At 45.4% G+C, this 22,165-nt stretch overlaps 1 protein-coding gene across 11 annotated transcripts in view; it reads left to right on the forward strand.

The window, feature by feature from the left end:
* The window catches only part of PTPN3 (protein tyrosine phosphatase non-receptor type 3), a 145,271-nt gene that overhangs the window by 80,658 nt on the left and 42,448 nt on the right, over positions 1 to 22,165 (forward strand). For all 11 annotated transcript variants that reach the window (XM_027105264.1, XM_027105263.1, XM_027105261.1 and 8 more), the window contains 8 exons: positions 1,590 to 1,634; positions 4,705 to 4,757; positions 10,115 to 10,235; positions 11,383 to 11,470; positions 14,322 to 14,410; positions 15,565 to 15,628; positions 16,992 to 17,164; positions 20,202 to 20,336. In XM_027105264.1, the coding sequence (XP_026961065.1) occupies positions 1,590 to 1,634; positions 4,705 to 4,757; positions 10,115 to 10,235; positions 11,383 to 11,470; positions 14,322 to 14,410; positions 15,565 to 15,628; positions 16,992 to 17,164; positions 20,202 to 20,336 (768 nt within the window). The remainder of the gene's footprint in view (positions 1 to 1,589; positions 1,635 to 4,704; positions 4,758 to 10,114; positions 10,236 to 11,382; positions 11,471 to 14,321; positions 14,411 to 15,564; positions 15,629 to 16,991; positions 17,165 to 20,201; positions 20,337 to 22,165) is intronic.

Genomic DNA, 22,165 nt, shown 5'->3' on the forward strand with positions numbered 1-22,165 from the left:
GTCCAGATTTACCACTGGATTATCTGTAATTCTGTTCCTTCTCTTCTTTCTCTCAGTAGCATTATAGGAGGAGAGAACACTTAATTCCAGTTGAATTTCAGCTTGGATAAATATAGGAACAAACTAGAAAGGACCAATTGTGTTCTCCTAGGTGGAAAAGATAGAGATTCCAACTTGGAATAAGAGAGAATCAGCAAATGTATGTCACACCGTCTCTCGATGCTCTGGCATTCAACACGGTAGGAGTAGTTGGTGATAATTACAGTCAAAGTAATATCAGAGTTAGGAGATGGATCCTAAGCTTTTTAGTCATTAGACGCAGAAGACATTTGTAGCGTAATCAGATTGTTTTCATAGCATGCGTGTCCAGCTTGAAATAAGACATAACTGACCCCACATAACCCATACGGCATCCGTATCCTCATCAGGAAAAAATGGAGGTAGCGGTACCCACCGCAGAGTTCTTATGAGGTTGAAATGAGGCGATAAGTTGTGAAGTACCACACACAGCCCAGAACTGTGCAAATACAGGGTTGTAATACCATGTGACATATTCATATCTCAAAACACTGGCGCCCTTAACCTTTAAACATAGAAATTAGAAGGAATATTGAGGCTGGTTTGTCTAAATTGCTGAAATTCTCTCTCCTGGCCCTGAACACTTCTGCTGCATCTGTATTGGATTTCAAGAATTTTCCCTTTTGTCACCTTGGCCAGATGCTGGAATGTCTATCTCGTGTGAATCCAGGCTTTTAACAGAGAGTGGGAGCCAGAGGTCAAGTGTCACATGTATGCCGTGTCCCTAAATATATCGGTCTCCAGGGCCCTTCCCGGCCTGCACAGCACTGCTGATGCCTTGTGATTCCTGCTCCCTGGGTGGAGGGTCCTGTGACTAGCCAAGAACTTACCAAGTTCTGCCCACAAATCAAGTCCCGGGTTTTGAAGCGACATTGCTGGGAGCTCACAGACGAGTGCAGGATTCACCCGGGAGGCCTGGCAGCCGGTCGATGACTGATGTCTGTGTTTTTGCTCGGGCACCCCCACTTCCTGGGACACAGGAAAAAGCCCAGCTGGGTGTTTGCAGCCCAGCCAAGGAGGTGTCTTCCTAGATGCTCCACCTCTCAGTAAGTTCACACAGAGGGAACATAGCTGTGCAGATGTTCAGAACAGCAGCCCCTCGGTGTGCGGGGGGCTGCCCGTGGGTCCTGGTGCTCTCAGCTACCCCGAGCTTGACTGGGAAGGTCCAGGCCGGGGGCGCTCATTGGCAGCAGCAGCAGCTGGTTGTTTGGGCTGCTCTCACCCCGTCGATCCTTGCTCAGCCATCCCAAGACAGCATGTGTGGGCGGGAGGCTGGCTGGAGATGCCCCCCGCCACTACCCACTGAGACTAAAGCAGCCTCACGAGCCATTATTACAGAAGGGGCGTAGCTTTGCAGTGTACTAAACAGCGCCTGATACTTGAGACAAAAATACGTCTGTGTGTGTTTTGTTTTTCACATGTGCAGGTCTTGTCCTTGACTCATCAGTTTTTTTTTTTTTGGGGGGGCTTATTTTGAGTATTGTGAATTAATGAAAACAATTATTTCATAGGCATTTGTATTTCTTACAACTGAAGATGGATATTTGTGAAGGAAGGTAAGGAGACTTTCGCATTCTTCTTTTCCTGTCAGTCGCCCCAGACTACTGAAATTCCTGGGTTTAATCTAATGAGCGTACATTTCTGGTAACAAATGAAATGTAAACAAAGAATGGATGTTGAAAGCAGCATCCTGCTTGGGACATCTGTTTCTAGCTTGGTCTGGATTGGGAGAAGCTGAGGATTGACAAACCTCATTTCATGTTGTTTCAATTTTACTACAGAAGGTACAGTTATCTTTCTGGTAAAGACCTGAGACACTTTAAAGGGAGGGAAGGAGAAATCCCGAATGTAAAATGGGCGTCATGCAGGAAAGCAGATCAAGCCCAATTTAGGTCCCCTCTGAGCCCCTTAGTACCCGGAGGTGACTCGTTTTCTCTCTGGGGAACTTGGCTGGAAGACAGGAGCACCGTCCGTGCTTCAGCACTTCTTGTGCATCAGGACCACCTCTGTGGCTGCCAAGTATCTGAGAGGCTCAGGAAGGGAGGAGAAATTCCAAGTCAGTGGTCCCTGAGCCACCTTCTCCAAATCCAGAGTCTTTTCTTGACTTACCGGAGACACTGCAGCAGGTAAACGGGTGGGAACAGCCACGTCTTACTCTCATCCCCCCCACCCCCTCTTTCCTTTTACTGAGGAGGGTCTTCAGAAGCCTCCACTGTGCTTCCATGAGGGACCTGGCAGTCTGGTTGGGGAAATGAGACAGAAGCTCGTGAAGCAGTTGGGACCAATATTGGCGCTGGAGACCACAGCCATCATAGGTTTTAGGAGAAGGAGATGCCAGTGTGAGCTTTGTGAAGAGTGTGGATTGCTGTGATGAGTTGGGGTTGGTGGAGAAGTGAGGAGTTAAATCTCACTGGGCAGAGAGGACATCGCCTCCCCCCGCACAGTCCCAGTTGGAGACCACATGCTGGGGGCCTACAGCAGAACAGAGAGAGAGAGGGCTCTTCCTGTCAAACAGAGACCTGCGTCTTGGATCCACCAGGCAGAGGAGCGCTGTTGAGGGTTTTAAGCAGGAGGGATTTGGCAGGAACAGAATCTATAAAAAAGGCTAGAAGAGGATGAGGGGCTTTCCTGAGGCAGCCTTCTTATATTTCAGGGTAACTCTAGGTTGAAATTACCCACCCCTGTCCTGGGTCCAGGCTGCCTTCTGTGGTGATAGAACTAGTTGTGTCTTTCTTTTCTACACACTGACTTGTTTTCCCCACACGTATTTTGCAAATAGCACGTGTTACGAGATGGGCACTGACTGTGCTGGTCCAGTGAGGCTGGGCCCACTACCCCTACCTCGGGAGCTTCCAGTCTAGCTCTCCAAGTATTAGAAATTGGTCGTCTTCATTTGTTCTTATGCCCCTTGTTTTGTGTGAATCAGTAGAAACCTGTTGAGGGCCACGTCCTGGCTTAGATCCCTGACATCCTTGTCAGGCCTGCAGGTGGCCCTCATCTCTCTGGGGGTGGTGGGCTGTCAGGGTGGCATCCAGCCCTTAGTAGCCGTGGATCTCTTGACAGATTCAGTGGATCTAGTTAGCGTTTCTCCCGGGTTTGAAAGGTCTTGTTCATCCCCTCCTCCCTGAAGAGATAGGTGATCTTGTCTGACAGATGGAGACCCTAAAGCCTGGAGAGTAAGGAAGAAATCTGTCAAAGAACATGGTGTTCTTTAGTTTTTTATTTACACGATTCTTTGGAAATGTTGTTCTTCCTGACTTACTCATAGGATTGTTTCTTCCGTCTAGACTGAACCCCCTTAACCACTCTCCTAAGCTTTTCCCTGAATCCCATTCACCTGCTCTTCCTGTAGCAAGGACACCAGCTTAGATTTCATTGAAGCCCATCTTGGTAGGAAAGTGAATGCTGATGTTTGCTCTTCCTTTGGGCTCTCTGGGTCTCCAGATGATCGAATATATAGCAAGCATCCCTAGACATATCTGCATTTAGAAGTTCTAGCAAGAACACATGGTTACTTGAAAGATGGGGCCCCTCAGATAGGGAAGGCTACCTTCATATTTATATGCAGCTTCAGGACCAGCACACAGCACAGCTGACCAGAAGGGAAACGCTGGTGAGCCAACCAGATTAGTCAGAGAGCTGGGGGTGACTCATATCTTGGGAACTTCATGGGCTGCCATGGAAACTGCATGTTTTCTCCACTTTCCACAAGGTTGCTGGGAAGAATGCTTTTAAAATCTGGGTCCCCCCCCAACCCTGCAAGCCCTCACTCCTGCTTCTGTTCATGTGTTCCTCCACCTGGCAGTGATTCCTGCCCCAGATCTGCTGGCTGAGCTCCTAGGCAGACCGTGAAATCTGTAGCTGAATGGAGAGAAGGGAGCAACCAGGATGATTTGGACTATGACAGAGATGGCGTCATTGGCTGAAACAGGGTGTTTGGGAGGGCAGTGAGCTTAAGAGGAAAGAAGGAAAACAAGTCCAACCTTGGGTTCATGGATTTCTAGTGGATGGCAGGAAAACTGAGGGGTAGCAGACCATTCCCTCTAGATGGGAAGTTTCAGGAGAGTGAATAGATTTAGGAATCTTAAGTCACTGTAACTAATTAAGTAATTCAAAGCTCACAGGAGTTTTAAAATTCAGAATACTTTTCTGTTTTTCCCTTCTAAGAGGATGTCATCCTTCTAGAAAGCAGGTAATCAGGAATCAGAGTCAGCAGAACTCAGGAATTCAGTTAGCCCTATGAGAAGTCTCACATCTTTACCAGAAAGAGACAAAGGCTGGCTGCCCATTGATGTAAGAGTACACTTTTCTCACTTTTTCTCTTAGTGATATGAGCCTGACCTTTCTTGACCAGCCAAACCCTGGCCAACATTAAACCTTTAGCCTCATGGTATTTGTATTAATATATATTATTTTAAACATGGAAAAATTCTCTTTTAATTTCAAAGACTCTTTAGTGTGTTACTTTTATCTTTTTGAGATTGAGTATCCTAAAATTCCTTGTTATTATTCATGATTTTTTTTAATGGTTAATCCAAGAAAAAGACATGTATTACCCATAATCCATAAGTGTTTTGGGCTGTTGTGGGTTCTGGTGACTTTCCTAATATGTTTTTCTTCTGACAGGTTAACCTGCCCTCTTAACTCAGCGGTGGTTCTAGCATCCTATGCAGTACAGTGTAAGTCACAAAGGAGCATTTCGCAGATGGACAGCTTGTTCTGACTGGTATATTAAGAAACTCACTGGCCTATCCTGTTTGACCGAGTCCCTTCCCCAGGAATCCTGTTGGGCAGCATATCTTTGGCTATCCAGATATTTCCACTTTCAACCTGACTTAGGCTCTCCTCCAGCTCAGGGATGTTGGATTAGGGAAAGTGGGGTTTCCTCCCAGAGGAGCCCAGAAAACAGAAGATACCTATCGCACGTTACATTTTCCAGAGCCTTCACTCACAATTGGATTTGACTCTATAACAAAATCCCGGTGGGGCAGATACTTCTACCAGTCACTTCTTATAGATGTGGAAACTAAGACCCGGACAGGTTCAGGAATTTGCTGGAGGTCACTCCTGCTACTGGCTTGGTGCTCCTCTGAAACACTGCTGGGATCCTAGAAGTTTATTTTTAGTTTCAGTAGAGCGACGGCTTATATATTGGCCTGGAGCAGCAGTGCCCAATAGAAATACAATGGGAGCTTCATGTGTAACTTTAAGCTTTCTGGTAGCCATGTTAAAGTAAAATGAAATACATTGTATTAATATATCTAAAATATTATTTTAATATGTAAAAATTTTGATATTTTACGTTGTTTTCATACTGAGTCTTTGAAAACTAGTCCAGATTTTACACTTCAGCACATCTCAACTTGGACTAGCCGCATTTCAAGTGCTCAGTAGCTCTGTGTGGCTAGTGGCTGCCATGTGGGATGGAAAGTCCAGATGGAATTTTCCATCAAGGCCTGTTTATGCTGAAGTAAGAATCCACTTCTTCAGTCACCAAAATATTATTAGAATATGTTCCACGTGAGGCCCCGTGGTAGGTGCCGGCTGTGTCCGAGGACAGGGTGCATAGCCAGATGGAAGGTAAAATATCAATTTATAGTTAACTGGCTGTGTGAGGCCAGTGCAGTAACCAACTAGAACTCGTGCAGAGCTGCTCGAGACTTCCTGTGAGCCCCACGCCACCTGGGCTCGTTCCCCTCTTGGCCGACTGCATGGTGGGGAGTTAAGAGAGCTCGGTGGACTGGTCTTGGCAGGCACTGGCTGAACTCCTCCCTCTGCTTTGGTCTCAGAAGAGGCAAAATAGCAAGAGAATGCTGACAGGGATTCCTGATGTGGCCTTAAGCCTGCCTGTTCCCCAGGAGCAAAGAACAGACATGGGAGGGGTGAAGGGCAAGGTGGCTGCATGATACCAGGAAGTAGAAGAGAGACCTTTAGCAGTGGCCCTGCTCACTAGTAAGACAAGACCCAGTGTTCATCTCCCTGTATAACCTACATCTCCTTCTCCCCAATGGGAGACTCAGGAGAGATGGCACAGTGACGAGCTTGGGTGGATCTGAAAGTTCCCCTCTCCCTATAATACATCTGGAACAGGCCTGGCCATGTCACATCCACATAGGAAATGGCATGGTCACCAGTCAGCTGTATTCTTAGTAGTCACTAGACCCAGTGGACTCCATCGCTGCCGGGCTGATCAGCGGAGGAGAGTGAGTTTTCCTACATCTCAGAGCAAGTTTGGTGCTCACATCTAAAGCTTCAGGTTTGAAGGCCAGGAACACTAGAAAGGACATAGCTTTGGATGCAAACTCCATTTAAATCTGGCTCTCCTTCTGCTTCTAACATGGTGTTACCTCTCTGAATCTCAGTTTTTTCACATGTAAGATGGAGGTGATGCTGGCGATTATGACAACTTGGAATATGACTGCTTGGTTCAAGTATCACCTCTGAAGGTGATAAGTAGAAACTCTTTAGTGGACCATCGCTGTTGACTGAGTCAGTGAGAGCACAGGCTGAAGCCATAGTACCTGGGTCTTGTCTCTTCCACTTACACCTACCTGACCTTGAGCCTCTTCAGGCCTCAGCTTCATCGGTCAAGTGGAGGTGATAATAATATCTAATCATAGGTTTGAGTGAAGATGAAATATACTTAAAGGTCTTAGAATATGCCTGGCTCGTGGCAAGTGTTGTTTAACTCGTGCTATAATTTGTGCCCAGAAGAAAGCTGTCTAAAGAACGGCCTGTTGTAAACAAACTATTCAGAGTACCAAATAAAATTCCTAAGCTTCAATAGTCAGGTTTCCCTCTGCAAAGGACTGATAGAATGGGGGCTAAAGGAAGTTACGAGCACCTAAAAAGTCCAGGCTAGCTGCAGTAGAAACATTAGTGTGACTATCATGCTAATAATATCATAGGTTGTCAGGCGAGCAGTTTTAAGTAGAAATTTCTTATTCCTCCACCCTCAAACATATACCTACACACACTTTTCCATACTTCTGTGCATATATTTCTATAAGATTAATTCTTGGATATGAAATAGCTGGATCAAAGATTAAGCCTAGGGACTTACCTGGCGGTCCAGTGGTTAAGACGCCGTGCTTCCAATGCAGGGGGCGGTGGTTTGATCCATGGTTAGGGAACTAAGAGCCCACATGCCACAGGGCGTGGCCAAAAAGTAAAAAAAAAAAGAAAAATAAGAGTAAGCCTAAATTTTATCTGATACGGTTTGCCACATTGTCCCAGAGGGACATCTGATATGAAGACAAACCTACCAGTAGCCAGTGAAGCCAAAACAAAGCACATTTTCTTACCAGATAAAAAGTAAAGTGATCTGTGAGTAAAGAACCTGAAAGCACTTGATGGTGGAAGATTGCTGGTGACCTGTCAAGGTCTATGAGGGTCAAAGAATGAAGGGTTTTTTTAAAAATACATTTATTTATTTATTAGTTATTTTTGGCTGTGTTGAGTCTTCATTGCTGCGTGTGGGCTTTCTCTAGTTGCGGCGAGCGGGGGCTACTCTTCGTTGCGGTGTGCAGGCTTCTCATTGCGGTGGCTTCTCTTTGTTGCGGAGCACGGGCTCTAGGCACGCGGGCTTCAGTAGTTGTGGCGCGCAGGCTTAGTTGCTCCGCGGCATGTAGGATCTTCCCAGACCAGGAATCGAACCCGTGTCCCCTGCATTGGCAGGCGGATTCTTAACCACTGCGCCATCAGGGAAGTCCCGAGAGTGAAGTTGTTTTTATTTTTTTTGGCTGCACTGGGTCTTTTGTTGCTGCACGTGGGCTTTCTCCAGTTGTGGCGAGTGGGGGGCTACTCTTCGTTGAGGTGCGCGGGCTTTTTATCGAGGTGGCTTCTCTTTGTCGCGGAGCACGGGCTCTAGGCGTGTGGCTTCAGTAGTTGTGGCGCAGGCTTCAGTAGTTGTGGCGCAGGCTCAGTAGTTGTGGCGCACGGACTTAGTTGCTCCGCAGCATGTGGGATCTTCCCAGACGAGGGATCAAACCCGTGTCCCCTGCATTTGCAGGCAGATTCTTAACCACTGCGCCACCAGGGAAGTCCTCAGGAATGAAGTTTTTGAAAATACATATTTGTTCTATAATGGCCTCTGAGCGTCTGCCACGTGTGGATTCTGCAGTAGCCTCAGGTTGCACAGATAGAGCACAGCTGCTCTCTGCAAAGGGTCTGCAGCCTGCAGGCAGATATGGACCAACTGATGCTGGCAGTGAGGATGAGCACAGAGGATGCACTTTGTTCTCCTTGGAGGGGGAAGGAGGGTGCAGGGGGAGGTAGTGTAGAAAAGCTTCCTAGTGATGACCCCTTAAGAAGAGCCTCCAAGATCACGTTGGAGTTAGATGAATAACAAATAAGGGCTTTCCCAACAGAACAGCTTGATGTGCCATACATTTGAGTACCTGAGACATACACTCTGTCCTGCAAAATATAAAATATTAGCCAGAAGAATGTATGGGACTTAAAAGACAAGGTATTTCCCACATAAGTGTTTATTTCCTTTTCTTTCTGCTATAATTAGCTTTCTCATGTGTTGCTTCCCCACAAAGAGAAAAGCGTGTTACTCTGGAGTTCAGGGCATGTTGTGTGGTAAGTAGATAAAGAAGATGAACTGTGATCAGGGTCTAGGCTCCACGTTACCAGCCTGAGCAGCAGTGGGCAGGTTCCTTCCTTGAGTCTCCATTTCCTTATCTGTTTAATGGGGATAAAAGTAAGGCCTGTCGCTAGGTTATCAAGAGCATCTAGTGGGATAATGTCATTGTTCATTGAATACAACGTGGAAACCACCCTGTGCTTTGCAGATGGTTTCCAAAGACTATTTAACTTTGTTTCCCCCTAGTGGTTAACACAGCTCATTGCAGAGTAGCCGACTTAAGATTTCCAGGGACAACCACACTACAGGGAGGTTCACTTGGTGGTCTTGTGTTAAGTTCAGACATTTGTCAGTGACTTGACTAAAAAGAGAACCTTGCTGTTCATGTTTGCAGAAAGGCACAGGGGTTAGGACTGTTCGTTAATATGATGGATGACCAAGTCAAGATCCAAGAAGATCTCCATGAGCTGATGCAACCAACAGTGTAAAATTTAACAGGACTCTGCCTTGAGGCTCAAGAAAGTCATTTGCAGCATTTGGTTGTCGCCTGGGGACATGACCACTGTCATCCGCAAATGGCCAGCAGTAGCCCGCAGGCGTGGCAGGCAGGCTGGTAGAATGGTGGGAGCGCTAGCCAGGTTCTGGTCTTGACTGCTGAAAAATAGCTCTGTGATAGGGGTAGGTCCCTTCTCATCTCTGGACCTCACGTTCTCCTTCAACATGCAGAGTTTGGATGAGGCGATTCTAAGGCTTTCTTGGGCTTTCTTCATCGGGGACCCAGCGTCGGGGCATCTAAATTACTTCCTGTAAATGCATTGTCGTACACTTCACCATGCACAAACTCACCTGTACGCCACACTTGTGCTTACCTCATACGGCCTCGACACTCCTGTTCACAGCTTAGCCACATTTGGCTGGCCTTCATGGCCTGTGGTCCACCCATGACCAAGTCTGTATGTGTAGGTCACTTGGCTTTCTGCCCTTTTCCCCTTCCAAAACAGAACTTTGCAGTAGCCTCTCTGCAGGTGAGTTCCAAACACCCGAGCAGCTACTATGTGCCGTGCCTGGGCACAAGGCCCGAAAGATGAGTCTGATCCACTCCCAGCCCTCAAGGAACAGTGTAAGGAGGACACAGATCCCTTCATTACAGCGCAGATCTCAAAGAGCAGCCCTTGTGTGTGGTGGCAGTTGAGGAGGGTGAGCCCCAGGCTGAGTAGATGTAAAGAAAGATCCCCTTGCATCTGACTTTTCAACTTTGGGATGAAATTCACCTAAGCAACTACCTCACTCCTCTCCTTCCCTTGCATGACCAAAGATTTCCCCAGCCCCTGCCCTTGAGACAGAGAAGGAGTCATTTGATTTAGAAATCTTCTCTGTTGATGCTACAGGTGCTTGTAAATACAGACCACGTTGAAAAGGTGCTTTTCCCTCATTCTGTCTTGATAGCTCATTTTGGAGACCATGATTCTTCCATTCATCCTCCGGGCTATCTTTCTGATAGTCAGTTCATACCGGATCAGAATGAGGACTTTTTAGCGAAGGTGGAGGCGCTCCATGAGCAGCACAGGTGAGAGGCGGGGCGGATGACCTACTTTGGGAACTCAGGTCGGGCACTGTCAGACCTCGTGTCCCCTTTTGGGTTTGATGTTGTCTTCTCTTGCTTTTGCTTATGAATCCTCTTTCAAGATGTCGGGGGTTTGTGAACCTTTGAGCTCTTATGATGGCAAATATATCTGGCGTTACGAGCATTTCTGTAAAGTGTGAAATCCTATGAGAGTCCAGGATAATTTGCTGCGTTGTTTTTCAGGATGTCACTGAAATCCGTTAGTTCCTGGAGGAAATGCCCATTTTAAATCTGACTGCCCCACAGATTGACCCTACCAGGCAAACCTTTTAACAGGTTCCCATATTTAATGAAACGAGCCGTTCCTTCAGGTGGTTTTGAATAGACAGGCAGACAGACATACGTGCTGACAGGCTGGGTGAATCCCCATCCTCTCTGGGTTCAGTTGGGAAAACCACCTTCCTTCCAGAAGGGAGCACCACCCTTCCGCAGCTGCCTCGGGCCAAGCCTCCACTCCCGCAGATTCGCCCGATTCTGGCCTCCTCTTCCCTTGCCTCCTTTCACTTAAAGCTGCAGTGGCTCCATTCAGTCCAGGTCAAATAAGGGCCACCCTGACCGAGAAGGCCAGGTCTCAAGGGACCTTACATTCTCAGGAAGGCCATAGAAACAAAGGCCTAAGCAACCAGTGTCCCTTCAAAAAGGCACTGACAATCCTCTCCCAGAATTGCTGTCCAGGCAGGAGCCAGCATCCTAAAATAGTACAGTGACGTTTGGAAGTTTGAGGCTGCTGCTAAAAGGATAGATAAAGGCAGAAAGACCTAAAGAGCACGTACTACTTTAGGGACTTGGAAAAGGTAGGGTGGGAATTCCAGAAGGTGACAGTCTTTATCTCTGAATATTGAGAACCTACTAAATGTGAGGTAGTTTTTAATAGAGGAACGAGAGGGCTAGATGAAGTCATATTCAGTGGACAAGAAGAAAAACGTGGTTTGCTAGCATTTGGGGTTTGATTGTTTAAGATGAATAACATGAGGCATTTAATAACCTTATAGCAATGGTATCAATATTTTTAGATTTTTACTAATTTTAAAAATCGGGGTTAAGATTCTGTTTACTGGGTGAAGTCTGCATCTTCTGTCTGCCTTTGCAGTGGGCTGAAGCAGTCAGAAGCGGAATCCTGCTTTATCAACATAGCCCGGACCCTCGACTTCTATGGAGTGGAGCTGCACAGTGGTAGGGTAGGTACCCGCAGCATGGCGTAGTTCCAAAGTGATTTTTAAATTTCTGAACATCTGAAAGCTTCTTTGAAACTATCTCTTTTCCAGTATAATAAAAAGACCTTTTTTTTTTTTTTTTTAATGGTACCTGAAAGGCTTATAAAGTAATACTGAGTTTTGCGGGTTCTTTATCCACTTGGATTTTTTCGTGTTTGCTGTCCTACTTGAAGACGTTTTACTTTTGCGGGGGTCACGGGGGTTAGAAACAAGTAATTTTTGTAAGACCATCTCATGGTTAAAGAGGTGAAAAATGTATAGAGTTCTGTTTTCCAAGTGGCTCTTTAATGAGCCAGGTTTCTACTAGTTAATCTCAGTGCTGCTCAAATTAGAGCTAATTATGTGCTCAGATATGATAGTTTTCTGTTAGGATGGCATGTTTATGAAAATCAAGTATTTTGAATTGGTTGTGACTTTTTAAATAAAACTGATGAATATCTATCATCTGCTGAGCCGTTTCTAACTGCCAGACACAGTCCCTATTTATTTCCCACTGTAATGCCATGAGGTAAGTGTTGTCATTTCCTCCATTTTACAGATGGAGAAACTGATACTCAGGGACTTATCAAAGGTCAGGTAGCACATAAGTAATGGCTTCAGCGTGTGACCCCAGCACTGTCTAATTGGCATCTGACCTTTACATTTTCTACCTGTAATTGGGCCACATCATATCCAGAGGAAGCAAATATTGGTTGAACACGTAGTCCATACTAGCCATTGTTCCAGAAGCTTTCATATGTGACCATAAGGTCTCATTTAAAGATTATAGCAGCCTTGGGAAATGTGTTCTAATCACCCCATTTTACAGGTGAGAAAACTGAGGCTCAGGGAAGTTGAGTAAATTACCAAAGTTTACATTTAAATAATATTTTTGCAATTCATAGAAACACTTTCATTTCTTTTCTCTTACTTCAATCCCCTAACTGTGCAGTGTACAGGATATAACATAGGTAATAAAGTAGGAAAAAGACACGGATCTTACAAAACATCAACTTTGGGACTTGACTTAATTTTTATTCCACTTGCAAATACTGTTTTGTCTGGTAGAATGTTGTGGAGCCCTTTCTTCAATGGTGAAGTGGGTTTTACATCTGCCTGAGTTGATCTGTGCTCCCCCCACCCCCAGGGTCTCATGAAGGTCCTGACGCCAGTTGATTACCTGTCTGCCTGACACCCCCGTGGTATCAGAGGGAGTTGGGTTACCCTTGGCTGAGCTGCATCAACCAAAGCCCCCTGAAAATCAGTAACTTGATATCACAGAGCTTATTTCTCAGTAGTTCAAAGGCTGTACGGGTCCCGGTGGCTCTCCAGGGCAGCACTCCTCCGTGCAGTGATTCAGCAGCCTAGGCTGCTTCCGTCTGGTGGCTTCACCATCTTCACATGTGGCCTCATGCTTGTCCCAAGGGAAGGGGAAGTTGGAGGGCTGCACACCAGCTCTTAAATGATTCGGCCCGGAGGGGACTCATCACTTCTGCTCGTTGTTCATCAGCCAATGAACTGTTGAGCAAAGCTGTTCATCAGCTAATCATACAGTCCTGCTCCGCAAGCTGGGAGGTTTGGAGATGGGCACGGGAACTGAGCGAACAGTGACTATCCATGCTACCGTGGTGACCACAGAACCAGGAGATTTGAGACCCATGTCACTGGCCCACACAAAGCATTCACTTATTTCCTCATTCTGCACTTGATTTTTATTTTGTTTGCTAATTTTCTGTCCCACCTGCTTAATATTTCCCTATATTCTGATCCCAAGTATCACGTTTAATGCAACCCTGGTTTTCAACTTGCCAGTTCGGTTTTGCTTTAAGCGTGTGATTTCAGTTGGGTGCCCAACAGTGATTACTCTCTGGACTTTCCACAACGGGTAAGCAGTGTTTGCTTTGGCCAGTTTCTCCAACCCCCCGTGTTCACATCACTGTTCATAAATGATTTGTCCCACTATCTCTTGAGAGGTGAAGGGGATGAACGTTTTTTATACCTACTGCATACCAATACGTTCTTATATTCTCTAAGTTCAGCTTGATAAAACTCTTTGAGGTGGGTGCGACAATCCTTATTGTACAAAAGGAAAAACTGAGGCCAGTAGCCCAGACCAACACAGCTAGTAAGTGGCAAACCTAAGGTTCACATCCAATGGTAACTCTGCCCCTTCTTTAAAATTACGAGTATCTGATTGGGTAAGTAGGGATATAGATGACTCAAGGGAAGGCACTGTTTATTTTAAAATTTTCATTCTCAAATGGATTTAATGGACTACGTCTTGTAGTCGCTGTATCTTCCTTTTATTACCTTCATTATCTATGGCAATGCCTAGCACATGGGCTCTTAATAAATGTTGACTATATTGGACTTATAAGCCATATTTTATTTTTCATTGGGTTTAGAATCAGCAGTTCTACACTTCATATTAATAGCTAAAGCCTTCTCAGTGATGGGAGTTGAGATTTGTTTAAAGCTGTGGGGGGGACGAGGCTTTTCTGATTTCGATATGGTGTCTGATACTAATCGTTGAAGATGTAAAGGCAAATGTTCATTTCTATGATTCTGTGGAATGAGTGAGGTTGCCTGGTGGTAACTTTGTAAACTGGCAGAACCCAGGTGTTGCTGTCAGGCAATGTATTTTCACCTTAGAAGAATTTGGTGCTAAGTACTTGGATCTTAAGTATCTGTTAAGAGGAGATTTTTGCCTGTTTTCTGTAATTTTCCTTTTGGAGCTTACATGTAGTGCTATTTATAAAAGCGTGGGTGCTTAAGTTACCGGAGGGCATAAGCATGACAGTAACACGCTGTGAATCTGAGATCTTCCTTTTTACAGGATCTGCACAGTTTAGATCTAATGATTGGAATTGCTTCTGTGGGCATCGCTGTGTACCGAAAATATATTTGCACAAGTTTCTATCCTTGGTAAGTGCAAACCGGTTCTAATTATTTTCTGAATCGTGCTTTAAAAATATGCTGAACAAAAGTAATGGTACCTCTAATTTTAAACTTTTCTTTCTAAAGAAGGGACAGAGACTTTCTCCCAAGTTTTTACCTCTGACCTGTACAATTAATCCAGATTCAGTACTTGGGAAAATTAGTTTGGTTTTTATCAGCATCCCCTTCTTCCCCAGTCACCCTATGGTTTGGGATACCGTGTGAAACCTGGATAAAACAACACAAGGCAGGTGTTGGAGTTAAGGAATCCTTCCTGGGCGGCACATTAGCCAGGATTCAGAGAACTTCCTCTGGGCAGGAGCTGTATTTTCAGGGCAGTTCCTTAGTTACTAATTGAAGTTTTATCAAGTGCCCAGTTCTGGTCTAAAAACTCAGGGGATCCAGCAGACTTGAATCCTGACAAATCTGAGCAAGGCAGTGCTGTTCCCACTGTTCAGAAGGGCTCCATGGTGGAGGACTTGCGAGCACAAGCTCAGATCCTGGCTCCAAGCATTCCTGGCTTGAATGATCTTGAGCACTTACGCGCTGTCCCCCAGCCTCAGTTTCCTCATCTGAAAGCTGGGTATAATGATACGTACTTTTCAGGAGTATTGCAAGTCTTAGTAGAGGGGCTGCTTGTGAAGCTTTAAGTATAAAGAAGGCTGTTAATGGTGACTGTCATTGTGTTACTATGCAAACAATAGAGAGGCTACTGGACACACGGCTATTAAGTGGCTGTTAAGTTTGCGAAGCAGCTGGGATGCGGACGCAGGTCTGTCTGTCCTCCTCCTGCTGCTCCACACTGCCCTCAGCTGTCTTCCCCAGGTACACACCAGCCCTAGCAGAGCTGCAGTATCACAAGAGCAGCTGACAGCAGAGAGCGCATTGCCCATGGTCCTTGTTATTTAAGAGCTACATCATAAACCGGGGGCCCTGATGTGCCGCTCAGCTTCAGTCAGCTACTTAGGGTTTGGCCGAGGTGATGGGGCCGCCATCCTTCCTGCGCTGAAGCAAAGGCTAGGGAGCCGAGAGCCCCCAGCCATCGCGATCGTGGACTAGAGAACACACGCCGAGAGGCGCCAGCTGCAACCTGGCTGCTCCCTGATGTGCTTCTTTTGTGTTGTGTTTTACTTTTTTTGCAGGGTGAACATTCTAAAAATTTCTTTCAAAAGGAAGAAATTCTTTATACATCAGCGACAAAAACAGGTGAGTTGTACCTATGCTTGCTTTGGTTCTTGTGCTTTTAGCCAGTTCAGCTTTTAGTCCTTCAGCAGGTGAAGGAATTTGTCGTATGTGTAACAGGGAAGAAAGAGCATTGCAAACGGTGGAAAGAAAGTGGGCATCAGGGTCCGGTGGGCCCCGCAGTCTTCTGTGTAATTCACTCTGCTTATCTGGCTGAGGAAGTCACTTGCTTTGCAGTCAGAGACATTGGGTTCAGGTCCTAGCTCTTCCACTCACCAGTTGGGCGGGTTACTTAACCTCCTGTAGTCTGAGTTACAGGAATGCAACAATGCCCAGTTCTCAGGGAATCATCAGATTTAGATAGAAGTGCCATTGGTCACAGCACCTGGCCGAGCCCACTGCAGAGTAGCAATAAAAGTCAGCAAGGTCAGTTCCTTCCCTTGATGTGTTTAAAATGCACGGTGGCCTTGCGTATATGTCTCATAGGAGGAGTCTGCAGCTCTCCAGATAACTCAGTTTGGTTTTCCACATGGAGAAGAGCAACTTAGAGGTGAGAGAACCCACAGCTAGTGAAGTGGAGGAGCTGGAATTTGAACTGGTCGTTATGCATCTGAGATGCCCGCTCTTCCCACGACACCGCACTCTGTCTTGTCAGGCTGCGTATTTTTCACTTACTGTCACTACGTCATTTCCCAATTTTCCAAAGATAACATGTACCTAAAATGGCTCCACATCACAATAAACTCTTAGGACTGAGAGCACGAAAGCTCAGAGAAAACTAGGACTAGAATCTGGGTCTCCCGAGCCCTAGATGCAAAATTCAAGGTGCCGTAAAAAGGCACAGGATGGTAATTTAACATGAGAACAGAAAACCTGAACTCAGGTAGAATGGAGGTAGAGCAAATGATCAAAATGATTATTATAAGCGAGCACTAGATCTGACTCTCTTTGTGGAAAGCAAATAGAGAAACCCAAAGCATTATAAGATTCCTGTCATTTGATAGGTGAAAGATGATTTCTTCAGGGGAGAGATTTTTCCCAGAGCTAAATTTTGAAAGGAATGTATCAGACAGCCCTTATCTGGTTGCTCCAAATATATCCGACCTAGAAATGTAGGCAGGTGTGAAATGAAAGCGTTCATGAAAGACCACAGATGATGATGAAGAGTAGACTCTGGTCGTCTTTATTACCACGTTCATAAAGATGGTTAACAAATCCTGCTGCTGAATATTCTTAGAACCCTGTTTTTGTGGCCTAAGGAATTTTGAAACCAGTTTTCTGCTGTCCATTGTCTCTTACTTGATAACCACCGATGTGGGCATAAAATGCTTGAGACCCTGCTCCTACATCTGTGTAGATGAAATCTCTACTGTGTTTTTCCTCCCAGACTGAATCCAGGGAACACATAGTGGCCTTCAACATGTTAAATTACCGATCTTGCAAAAACTTATGGAAATCCTGTGTCGAGCACCATACATTCTTTCAGGCAAAGAAGCTACTACCTCAGGAAAAGAATGTTCTGTCTCAGTACTGGACTCTGGGCTCTAGGAACGCCAAAAAGTGAGTATATGCTTTAGGGACAGTCTCCACGCTAGGCTGAGAAATAAACATGTCCTGGTCACCCCTGGGGAGTAAACATCCTCAGGGGGAGGGACGTCTTTGCCCAGGGGCCCCGGCCCTGGGGCCAGAGCTGCTGGTGGGTCTAGAACCATGGGTGAAAGTCTGCTGGGGCCGCAGTTTGTCTTTCCACACACGCAGGCGCTTCTCCTATTCCTGTCACTTGCTTCTGCCTGCTCAACTCTGTAACACTCAGTGCCCCCAAGCAGCCAGCATTGGAACAGCTCCGTCATGTCACGCCAAGGGAAGCACAAGGCTGTGACTAAGGGTCATCTTGGTGCCATTAAGACAGCCTCTCCCACTGAACAGTAATTCCATAAGACGCTCTATAATAACGAATGAGCAGAAATAAAGATTTCCAGAGTCAGGTGACTTTTTGGCATATACTACATCCAGCAATCACAAGATAGTAACAGTAATAATTACAGTTGACGACTACTGAGTGCTTACCTTGTTCCATGCACATACTTCATTATGCTTCATTCTTTTTTTTTATATGTTTAATCCTTACAGCAATTCCATGTGTGCTATTATCCCTAGGAATGATATTTAAAATACTTAATGACTAGTAAATAAATCTATACATTTTAAACTTTTAGACTACAGTGTGTTCTCATGCAGTTTATATTTTTGTATATGTTTTTATTCTAAGATGTAGGATACAAGATGTATTATAAATACTTGCCTTCTAAATATAAGATGTAGCAGAAATTCCATATCAAATTATTTTCTAAATTGGTTGGGAAAGTTATTTTTGTGATTTTTATTTTAATTGATGTGGCTGTTACTAAAAATGGTGCCCCTGTCTGAGCCATTATCTGATATGTGGGACTGTACCAGACTATTCCAGTGGCTTTCCTATTACATGGTAATCAGTTGATAGCTTTCTCAATTGAATAAGTAGTAAATGTCTGTTAGTATCAGTGATAGTATTGACATTTATGGTGCTAAATGCTCTGAGCTTCTGATGAACCAAGAGCAAATATATTTTCCAAGATTTTGTCTTCTAATACTGTCCAGTATTTTTACACATTCGGTAGCTCTATTTCTGAACGTGCCGTAAACATAACTTGCTGGAATGTAGCATTTACTTTAGTTGGACTTAATCCTCTCGGTGAGCTGAGAAGTGGCATTGAGAGCAACTAAAAGCTTGGACTGTCTTACAGAAGGCTGGGTTAAAATCTGACCTACATCAGTTTTAATTTAATTTGCTTCTTCAATTTCTTCATCTGTAAAATGCAACCAACACGGAGGATTTTTTTTTTTTTGGTTCTCCATTGTGGCAGGAAAAACTACCCCTGTTTTTGTGGCTTAAAGCAGTAACCATTATATTATATCTCAAGATCTTGTGGGTCAGGCGTTCGGGAAGGGTGTGGCCAGATGATCGTTCCTCTCCGTGCAGTATGTAGACTAGGGTTTCTCAGTGAGATGCAGCTGGTGGCCGGGCCGGGCTGAGGGTCCGGGACCACTTCTCTCCCACACCGGGTGCCTTTGATGGAATGATCAGAAGGCTGGACCCGTCTGGACCCCCACCCCCTCTGTGTGTTCTCAGGGCCTCTCACAGGGTAGTTGGATTTCTTACACAGAGGCTTGGGACTGCAAGAGCCGAAGGCAGAGGTGGCCGGTCGTCTTAAAGGCTAGGCCCATACCTGGCACAGCTACTCTTGGTCAAAGCAGTCCCAGGCCAGCCTGGGTTCAAGAGTCAGAGAACTTGCAGCCGTTTTTAATCTGCCACTAGGGGTCACTTGGGACACGGTGGGTGGCTCAGTGGCCACAGGTCAGCAGTTCTTGACCACCAATACCAGCTTCAGCATACTGGCAAATCTCATCCCTCATTCTCTCCATTTCATAGATGGAGAAACTGAGGCTTAGGTTACGTGATTTGCCCAACCCCTAGAGATGCCGCTATACATTTGCATATTGGGCCCTCTGAAACTTATTCGGTATTTTCCAAGCTTATGGGACAGTGGAACACTTCTTTTTCCAAAGAGTACCTGTTAATAACCTGTGACGCATACTTTGGGGAGCTGCTACATTAAACCTTTGAATCAACCAGCTTGCTCCCCTCATTCCGATGATGTGCTCTCAATCAACGGTAATTTGGTTTCTGATGTAGATTCTCGTGGTGATGCTTCTGTGAGCATTTTGATTAGGGTGACAACCGTACTTCCCATTGAAAATTAGTACATTGATATTCTAGAGGGTGTGCTTCGTGTTACCTATGTTCTTGTGGTTTTTCTGTCCTGTGTTTTGTTGGGGTGATGGTTTAGGCTGCAAGGAATTGCGTGGAATGTTTTAATGAGACATTAAAACATTGTTTAAAATTTAGAAATGCCAGAACTGAGTTTCCCCGAAACTGGCTTCAAACTCCATCCTCTCAAATAATTCATTCTCTGAAGGGTCTGGAGAGCTGAGATTTAAATTCTCTAGGTATAAATAAAATTTGAAGGTAACCTTCGGGGTGGCACATTCAGAGAAGATGGCCTGAAACTCTGCTGTCTAAGCATATTTTCTCAGGTCTGCTCTTAAAGAGTTCTGAGTGATTTACAGTGACGGTCTCCGCCAGCTAGGATGACAGAGAACACTGGGAAGCATGGTTAATGTTTGTACTCATGCCAGGGTGAGTAAAGTGAGCATTCCTGGAAGTTACTTGAACTGTGTTTCAGTGTCAATCCTGAAATTCCTTCTATCTGGTAAGGCTTGGTTATATTCTGAAAGCAGTTTTGTTGCTTGAAGTAGTAAGGGCAAGAAAATATTTTTTCACCCGAAGAGAAGAGATCACATAAGGAAAAGCTAGGACAGAAAGGAATCCCTTCTGACCCGTGTACCTCCACTCCTGGTAACCTCTGCCGGGGTCATCAAGGTGTTAACCAGTCATCCGTCAGGGAGGGAGCGTGTGTAGACATGTTTCGCTTACGCTGTCACTTCTTTCTCGTCGCATATGTCAGGGTAGAAAGTGAACCTACATCTGGTTTTTCAGGTCTGTAAATAACCAGTATTGCAAAAAAGTGATCGGAGGGATGGTCTGGAACCCGGCCATGCAGAGATCTTTATCCGTGGAACATTTAGAAACCAAGAGTCTACCGTCTCGGTCTCCTCCTATTACTCCCAACTGGTATGTCTTCCTTTTTTGGTATTACCTACCGGTAAACACTTTACTTCTTTTAAAAACTCAATACAAATAAAAACATAACTACAGGTGGCCTATGGTCAGAGTTTACATTTGCATGTTTATTGCAGAAGTAACTATTTTTGTGAAATGCACAAGTCTAGCTAAACATTTTCTGTAGTGTATGACGCTGGGATGTTCTTTTTTAAAAAGTTATTTGGTCTAAGTAAATTTGAGCACTGCAGCTTACTGAAATGCTGCTCTTGAAATTAGCATATTCAGGTTTTGAGAAGTCCTGTGATAAAGAAGCATGTTTAACTTTATTTAATCTCACATTTCCCATTAATGTCAAACAAAATAAACTTTGAGAAAACATAGTAAAGGCATGTAATACAACTGATGTAAGGACGTGTGACCCTCAGCAGCGGTAGCAGATGCACATAGGAAAGTAGCCTGCCAACTTTTAAGATGATGGACTCAGCTTAAAAAGAAGGAAGTGGCAGGGCTTCCCTCGTGGTGCAGTGGTTGAGAGTCCGCCTGCCGATGCAGGGGACACGGGTTTGTGCCCCGGTCCGGGAAGATCCCACATGCCGCGGAGCGGCTGGGCCCGTGAGCCATGGCCGCTGAGCCTGCACATCCGGAACCTGTGCTCCTCAACGGGAGAGGCCACAACAGTGAGAGGCCCGCGTGCTGCAAAAAAAAAAAAAAAAAAAGAAGGAAGTGGCAGTTTGGCAAAATGGGAAGGGCACTGGGTTTGTAACTGGAAGACCCGGACTCAGATTTTGACTCTCCTGTTCGTTAACAAGTTTGTTTACCTCTCTGGTCTCAGTCTTTCCATCTGTAAAGGGATTGAATGACATAATGTACAAGTGCTTTGTAAGCTATACAAAAAGGATCAGGTAGAATTATTATTGTTGTTTTTGTTATTGTTATTTTGTTATAATGTTCCTCAAAGACATCAGGCCATTTTGTGAATGCCTTCAAAAGAGCCAGGCATCATTAGAAGGGGAAACCAAGCCAGGAACATTGTCCCAGCCCCACCCTGAAATAAGGGTATGGCTTTCTGTTCATTGCATGCTAGGGTGCACCTGTAAATTCTCAGAGTGAGCTACCAGGACTAAGGGGCATTCTAACATGCAGGCCAAAAAAGGAGCTGTTGTGCAGGGCCGCTGGGTAAGGGCACTCTACTGGGGCCTAATGCTCTGGGCAGGGATGGTGATGGTGTTTAGTGTCGGAAATCATAACATGACTGAATAGATTGGTTCTTGGTCTCCCAGATTTAGGCACTCATCCTACAGTAGTAAATTTATGCTATAACGTGGCAGCTTAATTTGTCTGAAAGTCTCTTAGGCAGCAGTGCCAGGGCCCCAGAACAGAGGCCAGGACAGCGTCCAGGAGAGCAACTGGAGCTGACGTTGCTACGCCAGTGGACTGTGGCTCTTACTGCTATTTATAGGTCCTCTTCTGAGGAGTCACAAACCTTTCCACTCTGCTTTGGACACAGTGGTATTGATTATCGGGGCCCAAGGGGATTGCAAATAGTGGAGGCTCTGACAGTCCCAAGGAGAAATGGCTAACAAAGAAGCGGAAGATGCAAAAACAGGGAAAATGAAATTTAGAAAGCTCAGCAGCCTGGGATCACCCACTGCAGGAGCCGATGCCCAGGTGCTGCCCCAGGTGTCACCCCAGGCATCCTGGGGACATTGCTTCATTTGATTTATTTTCAGGAGCCAGGTAGGTACAACTGAGGCTCAGAGAGGTGGTGTGACTTGCCTCATGTCACACAGCTACTGCTGCTATTGGAGGGACAGGGCGGTGCTGGGGCTATGCCCATC

Source organism: Aethalodelphis obliquidens, unplaced genomic scaffold (assembly GCF_003676395.1).
Source record: "Aethalodelphis obliquidens isolate GAN/ISIS:26980383/991018 unplaced genomic scaffold, ASM367639v1 scaffold7, whole genome shotgun sequence".
Lineage (NCBI taxonomy): Eukaryota > Metazoa > Chordata > Mammalia > Artiodactyla > Delphinidae > Aethalodelphis > Aethalodelphis obliquidens.